Source organism: Eurosta solidaginis, chromosome 2 (genome assembly GCF_040869045.1).
Source record: "Eurosta solidaginis isolate ZX-2024a chromosome 2, ASM4086904v1, whole genome shotgun sequence".
In the NCBI taxonomy this organism is placed as follows: Eukaryota; Metazoa; Arthropoda; class Insecta; order Diptera; family Tephritidae; genus Eurosta; species Eurosta solidaginis.
In genome coordinates, this window is record NC_090320.1 from 304014568 (window position 1) to 304038141 (window position 23574).

Below are 23574 nucleotides of genomic sequence, written 5' to 3' on the forward strand. Positions count from 1 at the left end.
TTGCCGGGGGCGATCCCGCTTAGAAAAACTTTATTTTAACTGAAAAACTTGTTTCTAAAATTTTGATGTTGCTTTGCCCACCACACCACTGCGGACGCCAGCATCTCATTATATCACGTTATTATTATCAATATGTATGTCGACTGCTGAGTAGATTATCACCCTGTATCGGGTTTCGCTTTAAAACGCTTTGTAAGCAGGCTTTTGGAAATGCGCCAAGTATTTCAGTATTTGAATTTGAAGAACGCTTTAACTTAGACTTTGTTAACAAAAACATTCTATTTCAGCTAAAAATGCGTAATATAAGGTTCAATGTGGTCACACTAAATCATTCCTTAGATGGTCGGGTTAGTACCTTAACGTAGCGGACCTATATCCAGCAAAGGAACATCAACATCAATAACACGCCCCAAAACCATGGGGGAGCGTCCCTCTCGCTGCAACAACAATAGGAAAATCATTCGATATACATACCTCAGCACCAGCAAGTAATAGCATGCGCAAAATCCTTCTTTGTTTTGTAAGGGAAGCTAAATGCAGTGGAGTTTGGCCATAATCATTTTTTATGTTAAGAAGACAAGGATGTATTGCGAGACGAATGAGAGCAGCAACCACATTCTCATGGCCCGATATGCAGGCCAAATGTAGGTATCTGCAAAGAAAGTAAGATAAATTTTAAAAGCATGAAGTGATTCAACAAATTTTTTTTGTCCTAAATAATTAAGAATACGATTTGAAAGCTATTGAATCTTATACCTAAAAGTACTTAAGTACTAACTGGTTCTATCACGTAGGCAATATAACGTGCGTTTCAATATTAAGGGCTGCTCATCCCGATGTTAACTATAACCGTGTAGTTTAATAACAACAGTAGTCCATCCATAGGATAGAACACCAGACTTGCTTCGAAGCGAGTGACAGAAAAAGAGTAAACATATCCGACGTGAACTTGGGATTGAAGGGGATAAGGATAAGCGCAATACAAAGCTTCATAGCTTCAAAGCTTCCGCAACCCAATTGTCAACCTCACCTATGCGAGGGGAATCCTATTACAACTATGAATGTATCATACACATATTTAGCAGGCGAGGCTCTGGCGACTCCAAGTTCCTCATGGAACTAGGAGGTGGGGCGGGATGGTCTAAAAGGTTTATAATGGTGCTTTGTTACCGGATCTATATCCGGCAAAGGACCATCAACATCGATAACCCTCCCCAAAACCTTCTGGGAGTGTCTTTGTCGTTAATACAACTACGTGAACTTCTGGAATTATTGCTTTTGTACCATTACTTCGCTCTTCATAAAGCGAATTTGAAACGAGTCTGGATCTTCACAGATGAGTCGTCTTTTGTTGTTGGATACATTAATAGAAAAAAGAACTCACTACCTTGACTTTAGTGCATTAAAAATAAATAAATACTCAACACGATTGAATTTTGCTGCTAATATCTTTTGTTTTGTTCAAAGTAGTGATGGTTAACAAGTAGTGCTGAAGAATAATTGATATTAAGATTAATCGATAAATTTTAGGAGTAGGGTTAGTAAAGTACAAGGTGAGATTAGTACAATGTGGATAAAACGAAGTAAGTAAGTTGATGAAAACCAAACATTCTCCCCCACTAAGAACGACTGTTCTTGAATTGCTTAGGTGTTATCTTGTGGTTCAGGTTGTTCCTGGTCCTTGTTGGTAGACTCCATTATTGGTAGCAGACACACCATGGATATCGGACGTTTCAGAAGTTTACCGTTAAGTAAAAGTGTAACCACCCTTACCAGTCCATCTGTCCCAGGATGGGTTTGATGTACTCTCGCTAAGGGCCAGTAACCTGGTGCACTTCGTTCGTGCTGCAGTAAAACAATGTCGCCAACTTCTAGGTTTCGATTAGTATGAGGCCATTTGGAACGTGTTTGTAGGGTGTGAATATACTCACTGCTCCATCTCTTCCAAAAATGCTGTTTAAGTCGTTCAACTAACTTCCAGTGGCTTAAAGAATTTTCCTCGTAAGCTAGTAATTCATATTCAGATACACAGGTTGTTGGTTCACCAACAAGAAAATGTGCGGGAATTAGCGCGTGGTTGTCGGCAAGTTGGCCGGATAAAGGACACAGTGGTCGTGAGTTCAAGCAGCTCTCAATTTGGGCTAAAAGCGTGGTTAATTCTTCAAATGTAAGTCTTTGATCACGCATAACACGTCGCATATGATGCTTTACGGATTTTACACCCGCTTCCCATAAACCACCAAAGTTAGGTGAGCCGGGCGGAATAAAATGCCAGGTGGTTCCTTCGTTAGCCAGTCCAGCTGCCAAATACTCGGGTAACTCTAATTTTTGAATTTCGAAGCAAATTTTAAGTTCTGTTTCGGCTCCAATGAACGTTGACCGCAATCAGAATACAAGTCTGTGCAACGTCCTCTTCTTGAAATAAATCTTCGGTAAGCTGCCATGAAGGCCTCCGTAGTTAAGCTGGATACTACTTCAAGGTGAATAGCTTTCGTGCACATGCAGACGAAAATGCAGATATAAGCCTTAATAGCTGGCGCTTTACGTGATGTAGAATTTCTTATTAAAACGGGCCCAGCATAGTCTAGTCCGCTGTGTTTGAATGGTCTAGTAGGTTGAAGTCTCACTGCTGGTAGATCACCCATCTTTTGTTCATGCATTTTCGCAACATATTTGAAACACACAAGGCAGTGTCGAAGTACTGATCTAGCCAGGCTTCGGGCAGATAAGATCCAAAATCGACGCATAACGTATGCCATCATTTGTTACACTCCACCGTGAAGTGTTTGATTGTGAGAATCTCTAAATATGAGTACCGATATTGGATTTTGCTTAGTTAGCACTATTGGATGTTTACTGTCGTAGGCAATGTTGGCCTTAGACAGTCGGCCTCCGACTCGAAGTATACTGTTGTCGTCGAGAAATGGAGCAAGTTGTAGGAGGCGATTGGTTTTGCCTAACGTGGTCTTCTTTGATAAACAGTCGATTTCAATTGCAAGTCGACACGTTGGACTACTTTAACGATAGTGATAAGTGCTCGCTTTAACTCGATTTTAAAAAACCTGTTTCGTGGCTTACATTCTCTTGCATTTGCTGTTTGCGTTTGTTCACAGCTGATTTAAACGTATTATAAAACCGAATAATGTAACCTGTAATGCGAAGAAGCTTCGAAAGAGTAGAGTATTTAGTAATTAAAGAAAAATATTCATGCTTATCTGAGGTTACAGCAGTGTTGTGAAAGTTGACCTTAGTCTTTCGTTCTTCAAGCTCAGTATTTAAATTCAAATTTTGTGTCGGCCAGCGAGATGGAGTTGCTATCCATGGTGGTCCATTCCACCACAGCACATGTGTACGAAGTTTTGAAGGTGTTAGACCTCGTGCTAAACAGTCGGCGGGATATTCGCTAGTTTGTGAGGGGTATATGCGCCAAGTGAATATCACACTGGGTAGGAGGATACCAAACTAGTTATCATTTATATGTATAATGATAACTGGTATAGCCAATGTAGATCAAAGAGCGCGCGATCACACCATCGATGACATAGCTGATACATATCCGACGCTCGTCAACCTTCTCTATACCGTACACGAATACCAAAAATTAATTATAACTTTATTGAAAGATTTGCCTGATATAGTAGGTAATGATGTAGACGACCTAACCCATAAGTATACAGACAGAATCATAATGATGAGTAAGTGATGCATATCTGTTGGAAAGCCTAAATAAATCCTACGAAGCATGTAGTTTTAAGGTATCTGGATAAAATGTTATGTTCAAACCACTTTTATAATGTAGCGATAATTTTATGGAACCCAAAAAGATCGGACCAATATGATATTTTTCTAATGCCAACTAAGGGTTTTGGTGCTTTCGTGAAGGGCATAAAGTACATAACCCAGCCGAAGACAAGGACGTTCTTGATTGCTTTGTTAAATATTGCAGTTTTCTTTTTTTCTATAACTACATAATACAAATGTATATACAAACATACATGGGTGCAGAATACCTGCTTATAGTTTTAATAATAACAATGAGTCAAGACCGCTAAATCGGATGACTGTACCGTTTTTCATTTAACTAAGAATGCGTAGAAAAAAAAGACGACCGCAGAGGCTATAAAAGGAGAATATTTGGGAAAAACGGGGATTGTCTAAAAAGTTTCAGTATGCAAGTGAGCTGGTGGACGACGAGTCCAATGCAAGTGATACGGTGATATGTTCAAGTCGGGCGAGATGAAAAATCAAATTAAGTTTCTGATACCACATGTGATCGAGATTGCTCCCCGCTCGTAAAAATGACCAAAAATAAATAAAATGTGTAATTGATTACAAAACAGAAAATAATAAAATATCGAAGTATAAAATTTATCAAAAATCAATGATAAATCCCCAAATCAAATTGCGATCTAGAAAGTGATATATGTGCTAGTGAAGGTCAATGGTCAAGCTATAGACCAAAACCATGAGTACCAAAAAGGTCGAAGAAAAATTTTTAATTTATCGTGGTAAAGACACGTAATCGAGAAAAAACCAAAAAGTGCATTCTTTCAATTTTACTAATTGGAACTATATAAGAATTGTTCAAACCATATTACTCAGCTCAAAGAAAATATGTGCCACCAGTAAAAAGGGAAGCACAGAGATGATCCCGTAATTCGCTCGTCATATAGACCAAGATTCAATCACGGAGAATGACCAATCTGGATGTCCCAGCCGTAGCAGAAGGCGTGCTTATAGATATTTTTTTGTGTAACCCAATTAAGGCTTCTTTTCGTAAAAATTAAAGAAATAAATATGTGGAATTGATTAGTTCGTATAGGGTAGTGTATTAATACTTCTTAGCAGTGACTGCCAAAAGAAAAAAGGAAAAAGTTTCTACTATACAATTAGAGATTTGCGCTTGTACTTGAAATAGTAGAAAAAAAAAGAAAAAGTAAAAACCCTTTTTGTGCATATAGTACGTTTATTAGTTGTGAAGAAAAAAAAAAATAAATGTCGATTTTACATTTTATATTTCAAGGCGTTAGACCGCTAAATTTTAGAATGAAATATGAATCTTAGTGGTTTTTTCTTATTTGTGCGAATACCGAATCTGCTTAACAAATTGGTTTAAACATGCGTCACTATCGAACTGATAAGTTATCATTAAACCTACCGATCAAACATGTTCGACGTATAACATCAACATCATCATCGTCGTTGGGCCCTTCGCTGATGCTGCTTGTATGATGGTAAGTGAAACGTAAGAATTTCATATAATTGATCATATAGTTTTGCTTACACATATGTGTGTATGTATATACATGCCTAATCGTTGGTAAATTTTTTGCGCAGAGCATTACGCATGTACTTACATATGTGCACCTTCTTGGATACCTTTTATTATAAGGGTACGAGGTTGGATAGTGAAATCTGAAATTCGCCCTTGGTTTTATTTTAAATTTGTGCGTTCGGGATAAAATTTCTAAAACCCTTTATAAATGTACAAGGAAATTACTGTAGGCTCATTTCATGAAATTTTGTTTGAATTAAAACTTATAATAAGTAGTAGAAACTTTAACGAAACAAACAGGTTAAGCTTAGACGTACGAAAAGAGGAGAATAGGCTATGTAAAATTTAAATTATAATAAATTCAAATTATCTATGTAGTGAAATCTGAAGTAGGTAAATTTCTAAGTTAATGACTTACAATTGTTGTTCCAGTCGGATTCAGAAATATATAAAGCATGAACTTAAACTGTCGTATAAGTAAAATCAGAAATGTAAAGATTTTGATGGTAATGAATTAAAGATTGTCAGGATAAGTAAAATCAGAAATGTATAGATTCTGATGATAATGAATTAAATATTGTCTCTATAGTAAAATCAGAGATATGCCTTTTGAGTATTTTATTCAATTGATGGCGAAATGTAGTGATTGGCTATGGTAAGTTAGAGCAGATTTGACTTGGGTTAATGGAACAAAACGCGAACCATTAACAGGTAGGGTGGGTTACGACCGAGGGAGCATCAACACCTTCTGCTTCCCTCATCGAAATGTTGTTGGAGTTGGCTTCCGGAATTCCTTTTTTTGTTAGGAACCACATCTAGTAAGTATATCCATGTCGCTGAGTAAGTTTTGGTTCCCTGTGTTTGTTTTTTTTTCGCTGGATATGTTTTCAGCCCTGCATACATTTATATTTTTTGTATGGCTTTCGCTGCATGCGTTAAGGCAAGCCCATGCCCATTTTCCCTGAGCCACGCTGAAGCAACGCTAGGTATGCAGACCCGCTTTGAAAGCATGCACCTACAATTTGATCCCTCTTATTTAACAGCCATTTAGGAGAGAGCCGTTACATAAAAAATATTGGCGCCCAACGTGGGGCCTAAAAGAAATAGATGACTTGAAAACAATAGATGTGAATCGCTATGTCTGACCAAATTGGCTAAACATGCGATAACATCTAACCTATTCTTTTCCCCACATAATATTCACAAATAATTTTCGCGCTTAGTGAAAGAAGCCAGGATATGAGGATTTCGGATTATTTCGAATTCTTTCCGCGGATTTTTCTAAGTCAAACGTTTTGTTATCGTTTTTTCGTTTTGAATGTCGAATAGGCTGGACTTTATTATATCGGGAGTTCTTGATTAATTACCGCTTTGTTCGCATTCGAAATAAACTTTCATTTTTACTATCATAAGTTCCCAGTAAGTTAAGTGAATAGCTTTTTTTGATTCGATCGCTTTTGAATCATACCCTTTGCTTTACTGAAAACATGTTTCATATCTCAAACTGACTTTATTATATAGCGAATTGTTGAGCTGTAATCCTACAAAGTAGTGAAGGTAAAGCAGTGAGAATTTTGCTTTCTCGCCAGCATTAATGTTTTTTCTACGGAAGGAAGCAACAACAACAACGTTTAGTAAAAGTTAAATTTTTTTTTCAGGTTACCCGCCATAGCATTCTCTACAGAGTAGTCAATCAAATATCTTTTTATTAACCTTTTTTTTTTGAAAATTTGAAAACGTGTAAGCATAGGTATTTAGCCTTTGTCGTCCGTCGTACAAACCTTGAGTTTCTTTCGTCGGATTAAAATACAAAAATCATTTAAACTTTAATATATATATCGAATTCTTTTGGCTGTAAATCTAACCATGCCGATTACGCTCAGTCCCGACAATACTACTGGTGGTACAGACCCCGCTTCCATGAATGTCACGATCTGTACAATATGTAGCGAAGGTTTTCATACTAGCTCAGATAAGATAGAGACCACCTGTAAACACCAGTTTCATTTGACCTGTATTCGTACATGGCTAGAAAATAACCAGACATGCCCTGTTTGTCGTCAAGCATGTACTTTACCTGATTTGAAACCCATTACCGAAACCGTTAATAGAAGCACTGGCGCAGTTTCCAGGGATCGCCCTAATACGCGAAGATATCCTCAAGGAAATCAACAGCTTCGTCTAACTACAGCGAATGCACGAACGTCTGAGCAGACTCATAGCCCTAGAAACCCGCGTCGGACTAACCACCAACATATTAACGTTAACCCATTAACGGAACACAGAGTTCAGGAAATAATTGCTTTTTCCATGAATGACCTTCGACAGGAAATTACGAGCACTCTCGCCAATGAAAAGCAAAGTATGATGTAAAATTTACATCTAAATCGACGAAGATCTCCGTCACCTAACCAATTGCGACACCAAGAGGCAGATTGGTCACGCGAAATCCCGTTTGAGGAACGGAGATCTAGACGCTTGTTAAATAACCCACGAAGGACAGAATCCTTAGGTATTGGCAATATTACATTGGCCAACGAAAAAATCTCTAACTTTATTCGAAATTGGCAAATTCGCTTCAATGGCTCCACCGATAGTATGTCGGTTGATCAGTTTATATATCGTATAAACACTCTAACGTCCTTACACCTAAACGGAAATTTTGACGTTTTATGCAAACATGTTAATTCAACTTTTGATTTTGGAGATATCGCCAACATATAGATACTCTCGAGTGGTTCGAGTTGTGCGATGCAATGCGTCGACAATTCAAAGACTACTCTACAGACTCCGAAATCAAAGCCGATATTAGGCGACGAAAACAAAAACCTACCGAACTGTTTGACGAGTATTTCGATGCGGTTATGTTGATATGCGACCGGCTACGATTTCCACTCGGTGAACATGAACTTGTAGAGATTCTTTTACGAAACTTAAAACCCGATTTAAGACACGAATTATTACACCTTGATATAGAAGACATTCATATGTTGCGAAAAGAGGTCCGTAAACACGAGAAATTCTTCCGCGATTTCCATACCTCTGGTCCACGTCAATACCCTATTCGGAAGCAAGTCTTCGAGGTCAGGAACGAACCGAACGACGAAGGACAACTAGCAGTAGTGGAGGAAGATCCCCAAATGGAGATTGATGCGTTAGTTTCAAGCGAACTGAAATGCTGGAATTGCGAAGAGATAGGTCATCGGTACCAGGATTGCCTAAACGCGCGAAGGATTTTCTGTTATGGATGCGGAGCAGTAAACGTCTACAAACCCAACTGCACCAAGTGTAAGACCCTTTCGGAAAACGGGAGGAAGGATGTTCGTCGGACATCAGACGGACGTCCTGCGAATCGTTCTCGGAATTAGGCGAAAAATCAAAACCGGATGATCGTGTTCAAGTAAAGGGAAATACCGACCAAGTTAATCATTTACCGACTTCTACAAAACTAATTTTACCACCATCGAATAACGAATCCGCCAATGGCGATCACAATGACAAACATTTCCTTTTTAAACCATATCACGTTCGACTAGCTGAGTATAAACGTATTAGAGCGAAGATTTTCGCAAACAAAAATGAAAAGCTTAAAGAGACTCGATCTTCAAAGCGAATGCGTGCTTATTGGCAACGCAAAAAGGCATTACGAAAGATAATTACATATATCACCCGTAAAATATAATGGCTCGGATATTCGCCCGTATGCGAACTTGGTTATATTTGGAAAAAACTATTTGGCTTTATTAGATAGCGGTGCTAATAAGAGTTGCATAGGATCCAATTTGGCAAAATTAATTTCACTAGATCCCACGTATAAGATCCGTAGAGTTTTAGGCAGTGTAAGAACAGCAGATGGTAAGAAACAAAGCGTAGTAGGAACCATCTCTATTCTATTGTCCTTTAACAATCAGGAGAAAAAAGTTGAATTTTTGATAGTACCTTCAGTAACCAATGATGTAATTTGTGGCATGGATTTTTGGCAAATTTTCGGTTTAAAAGTTACTACTGATCCCTTAAATTATCAGATAAATTCTTTAAATTTAGACGCCGAGTCCTTACCCCTTTCCTCAGAGCAGAGCTACAAACTAGAAATGACGAAAGCCGTATTTCCCTCATACGAAAAGGAAGGACTGGGTCAACTACTCTTGTTGAGCATACAATTAATACAGGTTCTGCAAGTCCGATAAAACAGAGATATTACCCTATTTCCTCTGCAATGGAGAAGATACTCTGTAAGGAATTTGACAGAATGCTCGAACTAGGTGTTATTGAAGAAGCTGGAGAATCGCCCTGGTCGTCTCCAGGTGTGCTTATCGTTAAACCGGGGAAATCAAGGTTCTGCTTAGATTCCAGAAAGCTTAATGAAGTTACCATCAAAGACGCTTATCCGATACCTAATATTGAGGGGTTACTTTCACGTTTACCACCTGTGTACTGCATTTCGAAAATTGATTTAAAAGACGCCTTTTGGCAGATTAGTCTTTCGCCAGAGTCACGTCCCAAAACTGCATTCACGGTTCCCAATCGGCCAATGTATCAGTTTACACGTATGCCATTCGGGCTGTGTAATGCTCCACAAACAATGTGCCGTTTGATGGACAAAGTGATACCGTACCATCTAAAAACTCACGTTTTCGTATATCTGGATGACCTTTTAATAGTATCTCAATCTTTTGATGAACATATTAAGCAGGGCTACGATTAATGTTAGCAAAAGCGCGTTTGCGTTACGCAAAGTGAAGTATCTTGGATTTGTTGTGGGCAATGGGACACTAGCAGTCGATGATGACACAGTAAAAGCAATTACCGATTATCCGGCTCCGAAAAGCGTACGCCAGATAAGACGATTTCTGGGTATGACCGGATGGTATCGTCGATTCATCCCAGATTATGCTAGCCTTACATTTCCGCTAACTGAGCTTCTGTCGAAGAGGAAGAAATTCGTGTGGAGTACAGCCGCACAAGAGGCCTTCGACTCAGTAAAGGCTAAATTAACATCAGCTCCCTTACTAGTTCATCCCGATTACTCTAAACCCTTTATTGTACAATGCGACGCAAGCCAATGTGGCGTAGGCGCACTCTTGGCCCAAGCCGATGAAAATGGTGAGGAAAAACCAATAGCGTACATGTCCCATAAGCTTAATAGGGCTCAACGAAATTATACTGTCACGGAGCTGGAATGTTTGGCAGTAGTGATGGCCATAAAGAAGTTCAGACCGTATATAGAAGGGCAAGAGTTTAAGGTAGCAACGGACCATGCCAGTTTAAAATGGCTTATGCGCCAGAAAGACCTGAATGGTAGATTGGCCAGATGGGCATTGAAACTGCAGGGATTCAGCTTTTCAATTGAACATCGTAAAGGTAGCGAAAACAAAGTAGCCGATGCACTTTCGCGACTTTTTGAAAATGAAGAGTTAGATATTGCAGAAATAGAGTTAGAAATTATGCCAGAAGTCGACTTGGAGTCAGAGTTTTTCAAGTCCGCTGATTATAAAAGCCTTAGAGAAAAGTATGCTCAGTCAGACCTGCCAGACTACAAGGTAGTAGACAGATATATTTATTATCGCGCATCGTTTAGCAGTGACGAAAGGATAGAAGAAGATACCTGGAAACTATTCGTACCAGTTGAACTACGAGAAAGCGTAATGTATTCTGCTCATAACCAACCTGCATCTGCTCATGGAGGAATTGCAAAAACTTTAGAGCGAATTCGCAGCAATCTCTACTGGCCAGGAATGGTAATAGATGTACGCAACTATGTACTAAATTGCGATCTATGTAAAACATCTAAAAGCCCCACTTACACCCTTAGACCTCCAATGGGACAATTGGTGGAAACAGATCGTCCATTCCAACGTCTATACATGGATCTTATCGGACCTTTTCCGAGGTCTCAACAACGACATATCGGACTGTTTATAGTATTAGACCATTTTTCTAAATTTACTTTTCTAAAACCGCTTAAAAAGTTTACGTCGAACTTGATGATACAGTACCTGAAAGAAAATATATTTGATTGCTTCGGAGTACCTGAGATTGTAGTTTCGGATAATGGAAGCCAGTTCGTTTCGAAGGAATTTGCGAATTTTCTACGCAAACATGGTGTCAAGCACGTACGAACTGCTGTCTACGCTCCCCAATCTAATGCCTCTGAACGAGTTAATCGTTCAGTTAACGAAGCACTAAGATCATATATCCGTAAAGATCAACGAGATTGGAACAAGTATATAAGTAGTAAAAACTCATCGCTAAGGAATGGGTTGCATCACACTCTTGGAAAATCCCCATACTACGTTTTTTGGTCAACACATGTTGACACATGGCAAAGACTATAAAGTGTTGCGGAACCTTAGTAGGCTATGTAAAATTTAAATTATAATAAATTCAAATTATCTATATAGTGAAATCTGAAGTAGGTAAATTTCTAAGTTAATGACTTACAATTGTTGTTCCAGTCGGATTCAGAAATATATAAAGCATGAACTTAAACTTTCGTATAAGGAAAATCAGAAATGTATAGATTTTGATGGTAATGAATTAAAGATTGTCAGTATAAGTAAAATCAGAAATGTATAGATTCTGATGATAATGAATTAAATATTGTCTTTATAGTAAAATCAGAGATATGCCTTTTGAGTAATTTATTCAATTTATGGGGAAATGTAGAGATTGGCTATGGTAAGTTAGAGCAGATTTGACTTGGGTTAATGGAACAAAACGTGAACCATTAACAGGTAGGGTGGGTTACGACCGAGGGAGCATCAACACCTTCTGGTTCCCTCATCGAAATGTTGTTGGAGTTGGCTTCCGGAATTCCTTTTTTTGTTAGGAACCACATCTAGTAAGTATATCCATGTCGCTGCGTAAGTTTTGGTTCCCTGTGTTTGTTTTTTTTTTTTCGCTGGATATCTTTTCAACCCTGCATACATTTATATTTTTTGTATGGCTTTCGCTGCATGCGTCAAGGCAAGCCCACGCCCATTTTCCCTGAGCCACGCTGAAGCAACGCTAGGTATGCAGACCCGCTTTGAAAGCATGCACCTACAATTTGATCCCTCTTATTTAGCAGCCATTTAGGAGAGAGCCGTTACAAGTTGAAACGTATTTCCATTGAGATGTGCTGGATTGCCGTTGAATCTCGGCAACCCTATTCGCGACATATACTGCCCACCGATTCGAATGACTTCGAATCCAACTTAGAACAGTGGTGCTATCGGTCCAGTAATAAGTAGTTTTAAGATTTGACGTGAAGTAAGTTTTTACTATGGCCATTAGTTTTACCAGAAGTGTTGCTGCACATAATTCAAGTCGAGGAATGGATACGGCTTTAAGCGGCGCTACCTTTGTTTTCGATTGTATTAATGTTGATGAGAGAACGCCATCTGTACATACTACTGCATACACTACAGCCCCGTAAGCGGCTTGAGAGGCGTCGCAAAACCCGTGTAAATCAACTGTACTTGTTTGTTTGCAGCCAATCCATCTTGAAATCTTGATTTGCTCTAGCTCTTTCAAAGAGTGACGATATCGAACCCATTCTGAATGAAGTTGAGGTGGAAGCGGATCTTGCCAATCCAGTCCTTCTAACCATAATTTTTGAAATATAATATTTGCAATGATAATGGTAGGTGCTAGCCAACCAAGTGGATCAAAGAGCTTTGTCGCTTCAGAAAGAAGGCTGCTCTTAGTTATGGTGGCAGAAAATTCAAAGTTAATTTTGAAGTAGAAATTATCATCCTTTGTTTCCCAATGAAGTCCAAGCGCTTTAACAAAATTTTCGGAAGTTACCTCGAATGAGTGATGCTTATCAATGTAATATAGTGGAATAGATTCCAGCAACTCTGCCGAGTTAAGAGTTCCACTTCCTTAAATTGAAACCACCACTTTTGGTAAGCAGCGTCAGCTGTTGGTATAATTCGGTTACCTCTTGAATAGAGTCTCCACCTGAATGTATATCATCGACGTAGCTGTCAGTTAAGAGGATATGAGCTCCGCTCATCATTTGCTAGCTGATGTAGCACACGTATGGCCAAGAAAGGCGCTGAAGTAGAACCGTAAGTAACTGTATATTTTTATTGGTTTTGTAGGAGCGTCTCTCCAGAGTATACATTGGAACAGCTGGTGTTCTTCACAGATATTGATCTGTCGAAACATTTTTTCTACGTCGGCGGTAAAAGCTATGCGATGTAGTCTCCATCGAGACAATATAAGCGACAAACTATTTTGTAAAGCAGTTCCTGCAGCGAGTTCCAGGTTAAGGGAGTTTTGCTTTTTATGATGATTTCCGCCATCGAATACTACTCTTAACTGAGTAGTACTGCTGCTGTCTCTCAAGACACCGTGATGACATAGGAAATATGAGGTAGCTGGAAGATCTTGCGGATAGTTTCCGATTTCCTTCATGTGGCCTAAACGAACGTACTCCTCCATAAAGTCTCTATAAAGCCTCGAAAACTCAGGTTGAGATCTGAATCGTTTTTCGAGCTGATTCAGTCTTCGAAGGGCGTTAAAATTGGTGTGACTGAACGTTGGTAACTCATTTTGCAAAACAAGACGTTGAATGGCAAGTGGACTTGATATCGACCAGTGTCGTCACGAGAGTGAGTTTCCAAAAAATGTTTCTCTACCGCAGCTTCCTCAACCCTTCCTTCCACCAAAACAGACGCAGTTGGTTATCGATGGAATCGATTGACGATAAATTTGCAGAAAGATTGCACTCATTAAAATTGGTTTTTACAGGACCTGAAATCATCCACCCAAAGTAGGTTTCTTGCAGTAGTAAACCATTTTCACATTTTATCATTCCCGAGAGCAAAATGTTACAATAAAGCTCAGCACCCAAAATAAAATCGACTTTAGATGGAGAATTGAATTCTGGATCTGCAAGGAATACGTTTGGTAAATCCTTCAGGTAATTGGGATCGATTGCAGTAGGAGAGTATGTTGTAACCCTTGGCAGTAAAAGAAATTGGCATTCTAGATTTAAAGTGCTTGTTGTAAGCTGACCGCAAACTTATGTGGGCAGCCCTTCTTGTTGTAAAAAACTGAGAACCTCCAATACCCGAAATATTTGCAGTAACGTTACGTGTATTTAATCTTAACAATTGAGCTGCATCCTCAGATATAAAAGACGCTTGAGCTCCTTGATCTACAAGAGCCTTGAAACAAAATTTCCTACTGGGCGTTTCGACTATTACGCGAACGGTAGCTAGGAGAACTTGTGTACTAATATTATTGGACAAAGTGTGAACGTTGGTTGACTGCACGGTCGCAGCTTTAGAGGTGTTAGATACGCCAGATTGGTGAGAGTTGTAAGTTGAGTTTCCAATTGAGGAATCGCTGTGAAGTAATGTATGATGCATGCTTCCACAGACTTTGCATCGTGATGTTGTTGTACAGTTACTGTAGGTGTGACCCTTACCTAAACAGTTCATGCAGAGTTTGTTTTGTTTAACGAACTTCTTTTTATCCACTGCTGGCAATGCAGCGAATTTAAAACATTTATAAAGAAAATGGTTTTGTTGACAGCAGGAACAGCTGTTATTGGCAGTGGCAGTTGTTGCTGTAAGTACTGATTTTGCGTAAGCACCACACCGTAAATTTTTATGGGAATTGACAGAAGGTTTTGCCAGTTTCGCAATTGGAAGCCCTTCTTCAACAAACTCTAATGCCTTGTAAGTGGAATCTAAAAATTTAAGAAATTCTTTCACTTGTGGGATGTCACTGCTGCCGTGAAGTGATTGGTCCCATTCCTTTCGAGTTTGCTTGTCAATTTTTTGTGTTAACAAAAACATAAGAATTGGATCCCAGTTCGAGGTGTCCACCTCTAATGTTCTTAAAAGCGCCAAGCAATTGCGTGTTATGTCTAGCAATTGTTGTATAGTACGAAAACGTCCGTCTGTGTTTTCAGCATTAACCAATTTTCTTAGAATTTGGTCAACGAGTTTGCGTTTGTTGTGATACCGATTCACGAGCGCAGCCCAAGCTGGTTCATAACTGGTTTTTGTAGCTGGATACTCCTCTACTATTTTCTTGGAAGTTCCAGTACACGAACCCTTTAAATAAAAATATTTTTGCACCTGCGTTAGGTTGGTATTGTTGTGTACGAGCGACAGAAACATGTCGCGGAACGGAATCCACTCCAAGTAGTCCCCTGAAAACGTAGGAATATCGATTTTAGGCAAGCGAGCGGCAGCTGAAATGGTATCGTTGCGTGAATTAGTGGCGGCGAATGTACTGTTTGTACCAGGTGTCGTAGGCAAAGCAAGTTCCAATTGTAAGTCTAACAGTTTTGCTTTGAAATTGATAAAAAGATCATAGCAGTCGTAAAAGGTTTCATCTTTTAGATAAGGAACGTCGGCATCAGCAATAGAGTTTGCTCGTACTTCCGCGCAGATATCGTCGTGGCCTTGCTTAGAAGTACGGAACAGCAATTCAATTTCTGTAAGAAGGCCTTGTATAAGACCCGCAGTTTTTGATGCAGCGGGTTTTTCGGCAAAGTTTTTTTGGAACCTTTGTAGTTGCTTGTATGTCTTTTGCTGGTCCTCGATCATCGAATCTACGGTGGCCATTTTAGAAAATTTTATAAAGTGTATAGATATAAAGAGGTTAGGTAATCCACGTGATTACTTTTCTTTACTTAGCTGGTAAGTTTGGCAATTGATGTGGGATGATTGTAGAATCAGTTATTCCCGGGTTTCGGCACCATTTAATGTTGCATACATTAATAGAAAAAAGAACTCACTACCTTGACTTTAGTGCATTAAAAATAAATAAATACTCAACACGATTGAATTTTGCTGCTAATATCTTTTGTTTTGTTCAAAGTAGTGATGGTTAACAAGTAGTGCTGAAGAATAATTGATATTAAGATTAATCGATAAATTTTAGGAGTAGGGTTAGTAAAGTACAAGGTGAGATAAGTACAATGTACAAGTTGATGAAAACCAAACATTTGTAGTTATTAACTGCTATCAGGCCTTAAGGTCAAAACAAATTATTACCTACGTTTATCTAACTCTGAGTTGTTAAAAGGAAAAATTATATTCTTATGTAATTTTATACCGTTAAATTAGAATCTTCTGATTTGGATTACTTAAAATAAAATATATTAGAAGAACAAATAACAAAGTAACAACAACGCTACTTATTATAACTTACGTATCTCCTTCGTCATTTTGTCGATAACATTTCTCCCATGCTGGTATTTGATTTGACTCTGTTGTATTCTTTGTTGTCGCTGCGGCAACAGCAGTTGTAATCCTACTCGACGAATTCAAATTATTCATCGGTGCATTTTGTAAACCAAGATTGCAAAATCTTTCCGCCATATGAGCATCGACGTCGTGTTTAAGTCCCATATTTTCGCCGTATGTGGCGTTAGTGTTTGCGATGTTGAAACCACGACCCTCTGAGTTTTGCACTTTTTGTTGTTGCTCTTGACGGCGTGATTGCGTATTCTTTTGTGTGTTAGATTGAAATACGGCTTTGACATCTGAATTGGTGGGATCACCGTCTTCTTCATATTCTTCAATGCAACCCGAATCGATGCCACCAAATTCCTGCTCAACCTTCGCTAGATTATGCACTGAGCTTTGTACGTTACGGGAGGTAGGTTTATTGAATTTGTTTTCATGACTCCCCCGTGTCGCAGAAGCGGTACTTTGTTTTTGTTCTCCTTGGTCTTCCCAAAAAGAACTTTGTTCACCGGATAAAAATCCAGAATCCGCTTGTTCTTCTAAGTCAATATTTTCTTTCTTTGCCAAATCGTTTTTGTTTCCACTGTCTTTTGCAGCAGGCGCTTCATCTTTTGCGGTTTTTGGGTGTGGATTCGACATCTTTTCCACTTTGCTGTTTTCCGAGTTGTGTGATTTCCGAGCTACTAAATGAATTTCTATTTTTTCTTTTGTTTTCTTTAATAAGGTTTGTGTATTCGCATTCTTTAATCTTTAGATGAAGTCTGAAAATATTTTCGACGAATGAAGAAATATGGAGGTTAGAGGGCAATTCTAATTTGTAGTTAAAGAGTTATTCTTGTTAAATATACACCATTTATTGAAAAATGGCGGCTGTTTTTTTATTGTGAGGTTAGGTTAGGTTGAGCTGGCCGGTCCATGAGGACCTCACATACACTGAATGAGTAGAGGTTTGTTTAACGACCAAACTGAAAACCCCTTAAAAAACCAGGACCTATGTTAATAAAAACGTCTGTACTCTTGCCAAATACTAAAAGCTTTCTAGGACCTATGAGTGGTCTTGCTGCTTCTAAATCTGGCAGCTGTATCAATTCTAATAGGCCCAGGCTGGCAAGCACAGGGAACGAGCCCAAACCGCATTCGATCGTTTCCTGCTCCGTTTTTAGTGAAATACGCACTATTTATTTAAGAAATAGCGTGATTTCTATTCCAAATTTTCATACTTTTATAATACAGAGCTAAAATACTTTCGCAAAGTATCTACCTAAAAAAGTTTCGGTAACGTTTTACAAGACTGTGCACCACCTAATTTTAATTGTAATGTGGAACCAACGCCTCTAACACCCCTTTCCTTATAGTCCACCCCTGTTGAAACGGCAAGTTTCCTTGGACTCCCGTTAGAGGATATTGATGACAATTTGTGATCGGTCGCGGCTATTAGGTGGGGCGAGCATTGCTACAACAACAACAACCTAATTTTTATCAAAAATTATCAAAGGTGGTATCAAAAGACGCGTCTCGACCACCGTTTTAGGAATACGAAAGCGGAAATCAAAAATTTTAATTCTGTTGAAAGTTATTTACAAAAAACCGTAAAATGACCCCGAGAGGGTCCGAAATATGGGGCCCGATCCAAATTTTTTTTGCATGTTGTTGTTGTAGCAGTGCTTCGCCCCATGCAATAGGTGTGACCGATCACAAATTGTCATCAATAACCTCTAACGGGAGTCCAAGGAAACTTGCTGTTTCAAAAGCGGGTGGACCATAATGAGGGGTGGTAGAGGCGTTGGTTCCACATTACAATGGAAGAGATGGTTGGTGTCATAGGGGACACATTGCAAGCAGGACATACATTTTGTTTGTCGGGGTTGATTCTAGATAGGTAGGAGTTTAACCTGTTACAGTATCCAGAACGAAGTTGAGCTAGGGAGTGTGCGTTCCTCTTCTGCAAGTTTAGGGTATTCTTCTTTGAGTACAAGATTCGCCGGGCAATTCCGGACATAGGGGTCCGACGCCTGTCTGTGGAGTTCACTGAGGATCTGCTTGTGTTTTTTGGTTTCATACGGCTGTGTTCTCAGTTGCCGTATTTCCTCATAATGCTTACGGAGATGACTCCTTAAGCGCCTGGGAGGTGATGGCTCATTAATCAGTTGTCTGTTGGGATGCCCAGGTTTCTGGTATTCAAAAGGAACAGTCTGGTTAGCATTTCATTTCTCTTCCTGATGGCGAGTATTCTCATCCAAGGGGAGCGTGCTTTCCTCAAGGCCATTGAATCCGCCTCGGCTCGCTTTATTCCCGCTGGAAGAATTCCCGAAATTCGGCCTCATTTGCCGGTGGAGGCCGCAAATTTAGCGAAAGAGCGTGACCTTATAAAAGACAGCTCGATCCCGGCGACCCGCAAATATGGGATATAATCCAACGCATCAGATTGCTTGTGGATGAACACAAGCGGGCGAAATGGGAGGAGCATCTAAGTCGTTGTAACCTATCTGCCGGTGTGGGTAAGCTTTGGTCCACCGTAAAGTCCCTATCGAATCCGTTCAAGCACCATGACAAAATTGTATTTATTTATTTATTTATTTGTCTACAAATTTAACAGTTAGACCAAGTATAGTACGGATTACAGATAAATTACAGAAGCATACAAATTGAACAAAATTATATTATAAAATATGTATATTAAGCTGGGTTGATTTGCATGGACGAAAGTTAACCCATATCGCGCCATCGATTTTTCGATAGGTTTTGGGCTCAGGAAAAAAAGTTCCACTAAGCATACCCAAACAAATAATTTTCGACCCTGCAAAATTTGAGTTTTTTAACTTTTTTTCTTTGATTTTTAAGGTTTTTTTCATGACCTACTTAAACAATTTTCATTTGATTTTAAAATTTTCATGTATACCCTGTTCGACTCAAAATTGTCCGCTAAAAACTTTGGCGATAACAGTTTTTTGAAAAAAAAAAAAAAATATATATTTTTTGGGTTTTGAGGAGTGTTCTGGTGAAAAAATTTATTTTTTAGCCATTTTTTAAGGGTTTCTTCAGAAACGTGCAAAATTGTTGCCGATGAAAATAAATTTGTCTCATAGTTCCTATCCCACTTAAAATTATGCGATAAAAATGTTGGCATTAACAGTTTTAAAAAAAAATTTTTTTTTTTTGGTCTTTGGGACTTGTTTTGGTCGAAATCGATTTTTTTCATTTTCAAGGCTCCAAATTATTTTGTATGTATATGTTTCCGTTAGACCCACCAATAAGTATACCAAAATGATCAGGGTACGAGCTAAGTTGATTTAACCATGTCTTGTCTCATGACCTGTCTCCACTTCAAAGCAAATTTGCAGCTAGCATGGCTTTAGAAAACTTCATAGCACCACCACCGCGCTAAATGCCATTAGCAACCAGATAAATTGCGGTTTAAAGGTAAATAGTGCAGTTTACGGTACACACCGAAATTTGGCCCAAAAGTGAGTGAGGTATCAAAAGACGCGTATTCACGTCTAGATCAAGAATCCGAAAGAGGAAGTTAACTTTTTTTAGCCGTTCAAAAGATATTAACGGAAAACCGAAAAAAGACCCGCGGGTCCCTCTAAAACCGGGTGTGGGATCCATAGTATTTTTGCGCAGAACACCTTTCTGCGTTGGCGGCCTTCGGCCGCGCTTATAAAAAATAACCCTGGGCTACGCCATGCCAAGTCCGGGTGTGTGGTATACCCGTGGCTACCGCCACGGTGATGCACAATCTGTTTTGTGGGTACAAACACAACAACCACATTAAAATCGCAAACTTCAACTGCAAATATCTCCGGACAGAGATAAAATTTGGTAATAGTCTAGTTGAGGGGTCGACTGCTAATACGCTCCCACAATATCGAGAGAGGTGTCAAAAGACGCGTATTAATCTCGAGAACAATAATCCGGTGGCGGAAAAGAAAAATTTTATCTATGCCCGGAGATATTTGCAGTTGAAGTTGGCGATTTCCATGTGGTTGTTGTTGTGTTTTCACCCACAAAAAAAAATTGTGCATCACCGTGGCGGTAGCGACGGTTATACCACACACCCGGACTTGGCATGGCGTAGCCCAGTGTTATTTTTTATAAGCGCGGCCGAAGGCAACCAACTCAGAAAGGTGTCTGCGCAAAAATACTATGGATCCCACCCCCGGTTTCGGAGGTACCCACGGATCTTTTTTCGATTTTTCGTTAATATCTTTTGAACGAGTTAATATTTTTATTTTCCGCCTTCGGATTATTAATACTGATGTCAAGACGCGTCGTTTGACACCTCTATCGATATTTTTGGTAGCGTATTAGCAGTCGACCCCTCAACTAGACTATTACCCAGTTTTTCTTGTGGGTAAACAAAATTATCAAAATTATAACCACATGAAAATTTTCAATTTGGTTTGCAAATATCTACGAAACGAAATAAAATTTTGAATTTCCGCTTTCAGATTAGTGATCCTGGGTCCTGGTCGAGTTTTAGCAGTTGTAAGCTAAAGTAAAGAATTACCAAAACAACCACATGACATTTATTTATTTATTTATTTATTTGGATCCGATTTTTTGCTTATATCTTTTGTCAGAAATAAAATTTTTATTTTCGCCTCGGGTTCTAAAAACAGAGGTGGAGACGCGTCTTTTGATACCACCTTTGATAAGTTTAGATAAAGATTATGTGGTGCACAGTCTTGTAAAACGTTACCATAATTGGCATTCGTATATCGTTGAACCATGATGGAAACGTATATAATGAAACAGACTCGGAGCATTAAAAGCCAAACCAAATCCTATTGACATAAACACGACTTAGCACTCTCGTACCAATCAGGTTTTTTTTTCATTATTTTGTCATTTTACTATTTGCTTATCGATAAGTTTATGTAAATTATTTACAAATCACTTTTCCACTTGTTTGCACAAAACATAAATTTTTCAGCAAATACCCAATCTCAGTTTGCTATACAGTTTTGGAATACACTTCAAATTCGCTTTGGATTTGTTTTTAATTTACAACTTCATTGAACGTAAATTATTAAGTTTTATCAGTTGTGAGCTAAAGTAAAGCATTCCCGAAAACATTTATAATGCATTTTTATTAAACTGCGATAAATCAAACAAGTGGCAAATATCGTAAGTATTTCGGTTATCCGCTCATTAATCTTCCTCACCTAAACTTAACTTAATCTTTTCGCTATTTCATTAAAACTGAGACAGAAATATTGCACACGAAGCTGCATAGCGGAACGATACAAGGTGGCAGCATGGGAAAACTGATTATAAACTTTTTTTATTTGATTTGATACATCAACTTCCGGTGGAGTACGATTTTGACATTTGCCGATCGAATTTACAAAAACAAAGTACATGGAATTTTTCTTTATGTTTGTAGGTATGTCACCATGCTGTCACCTTGTATCGTTCCGCCATGCGAAGCTGTTTCTACATGAAAACATGGCTACCACCCCAAGCCAAATTTTATTACAAATATTTCCATCAAAAAAATACTCTTTCTGGTCAAAAAGCCCCACATTTATATAAAATAAGTAAATACGATATACATTTATATCTAATAACTTTAAACGAGCAATTCTTGTATATTGGTATATTTGTATTTTTATATAGCCGAACGATCTCGGGAACGGCTCAACCAATTTAAATGAAATTTGGCACAGAGATAATGTATGACCTTCTAAGACTTTCTACCTAGGTGTTGCCACTCAGAATGTCTCAAAAGGTTGCCACCGATTCAAAATAAAAAAAATATGCATGGGATATGCCGGCATGGGTATCAAACGAAAGGTATTTCACTCCGCATTACAATAGGGACATTTTTGAATAGGGTTGCCATTTAGGGATACCACCTATTCGAAATTAAAAAAAAAATTGCATGATATATGCCGATATGGGTATCAAACGAAAGGTATTTCACTACGCATTACAACAGGGGCTTTTTGAGTAGGGTTTCCATTTAGGGTTGCCACCTATTCGAAATTAAAAAAAATTGCATGAGATATGCCGATATGGGTATCAAACGAAAGGTACATTGTGAATGATAACAAAGTGTGATATCTTCTGCATAGACGTCAAAATTCCAAAGTGATTGGATCACCTGATTTGTAATTGACTATCGCTGTCTCATTCTGTATCTCTTTCTATCACCCGATGAAGATAGGCGCCGCCATATTTAACACCCTGTCAAAACGCCAAAAAGTAGCCATATTGAACATCCTGTCAGGCAGTTTACAGATAAGATATCACACTTAGTCATCATTCACAATGGAAAGGTATTTCACTCCGCATTAAAATAGGGACATTTTTGAGTAGGGTTGCCATTTAGGGTTGCCACCTATTCGAAATTAAAATAGATTGCATGAGATATGCCGATATGGGTATCAATCGAAAGGTATTTCACTCCGTATTACAATAGGGACATTTTTGAGTAGGGTTGCCATTTAGGGTTGCCACCTATTCGAAATTAAAAAAAATTGCATGAGATATGCCGATATGGGTATCAAACGAAAGGTATTTCACTCCGCATTACAATAGGGGCATTTTTGAGAAGGGTTTCCATTCAGGGTTCCACCTATTCGAAAATAAAAAAAAATTGAATGAGATATGCCGATATTGGTATCAAACGAAAGGTATTTCACTCCGCATTAAAATACGGATATTTTTGAGTAGGGTTGCCATTTAGGGTTGGCACCTATTCGAAATAAAAAAAAATAATAGCATGAGATATGCCGATAGGTATTTCACTCTGCATGACAATAGGGAAATTTTTGAGTAGGTTTGCTATTTAGGGTGGGGTAGTTAGACGAAATAGTACTATACTTACTCATATTCAATTAAAGCTATAAAGGAGAACATTAAAGTTAAAAATCTTCGTAAAAAAATCTTACACATGATTCGACTTAATTTTCTTAATTTCAAACACGCTAATAAAATTGAAATGCACCGTGGCTAATTCTAGCAAAATATATTTAAATGCATATTTTTGGCCAAAATGAAATGAGTAATTGGAATTACTCACAGATTACTATTAGAAAGATTTCTCACCATACAAAAAGATATATCATCATTTTATTAAAGGATGGCATCTTT

General features: G+C 38.5%; 2 protein-coding genes across 9 annotated transcripts in view; one reads left to right on the forward strand and one right to left on the reverse strand.

Moving 5' to 3' along the window:
* Window positions 1-21769, reverse strand: part of LOC137241363 (NF-kappa-B inhibitor cactus-like) — a 67957-nt gene extending 46188 nt beyond the window's left edge. The window contains exons 1-3 of one of the 8 annotated variants that reach the window (XM_067768892.1): window positions 21642-21769; window positions 16436-17234; window positions 475-652 (exon numbers count right to left, since the gene is read on the reverse strand). In XM_067768892.1, the coding sequence (XP_067624993.1) occupies window positions 475-652; window positions 16436-17112 (855 nt within the window). In that variant the 5' untranslated portion in view covers window positions 17113-17234; window positions 21642-21769. Of the gene's footprint in view, window positions 1-474; window positions 653-16435; window positions 17284-21175; window positions 21195-21294 lie in introns of those variants that run through there. The other 7 variants (XM_067768896.1, XM_067768893.1, XM_067768890.1 and 4 more) reach the window with 7 other exon arrangements.
* The window catches only part of cact (NF-kappa-B inhibitor cactus), a 53785-nt gene continuing 34356 nt past the window's right edge, over window positions 4146-23574 (forward strand). The window contains exon 1 of the mRNA XM_067768900.1: window positions 4146-5234. The gene's annotated coding sequence lies outside the window, so the exon portion shown is untranslated. The remainder of the gene's footprint in view (window positions 5235-23574) is intronic.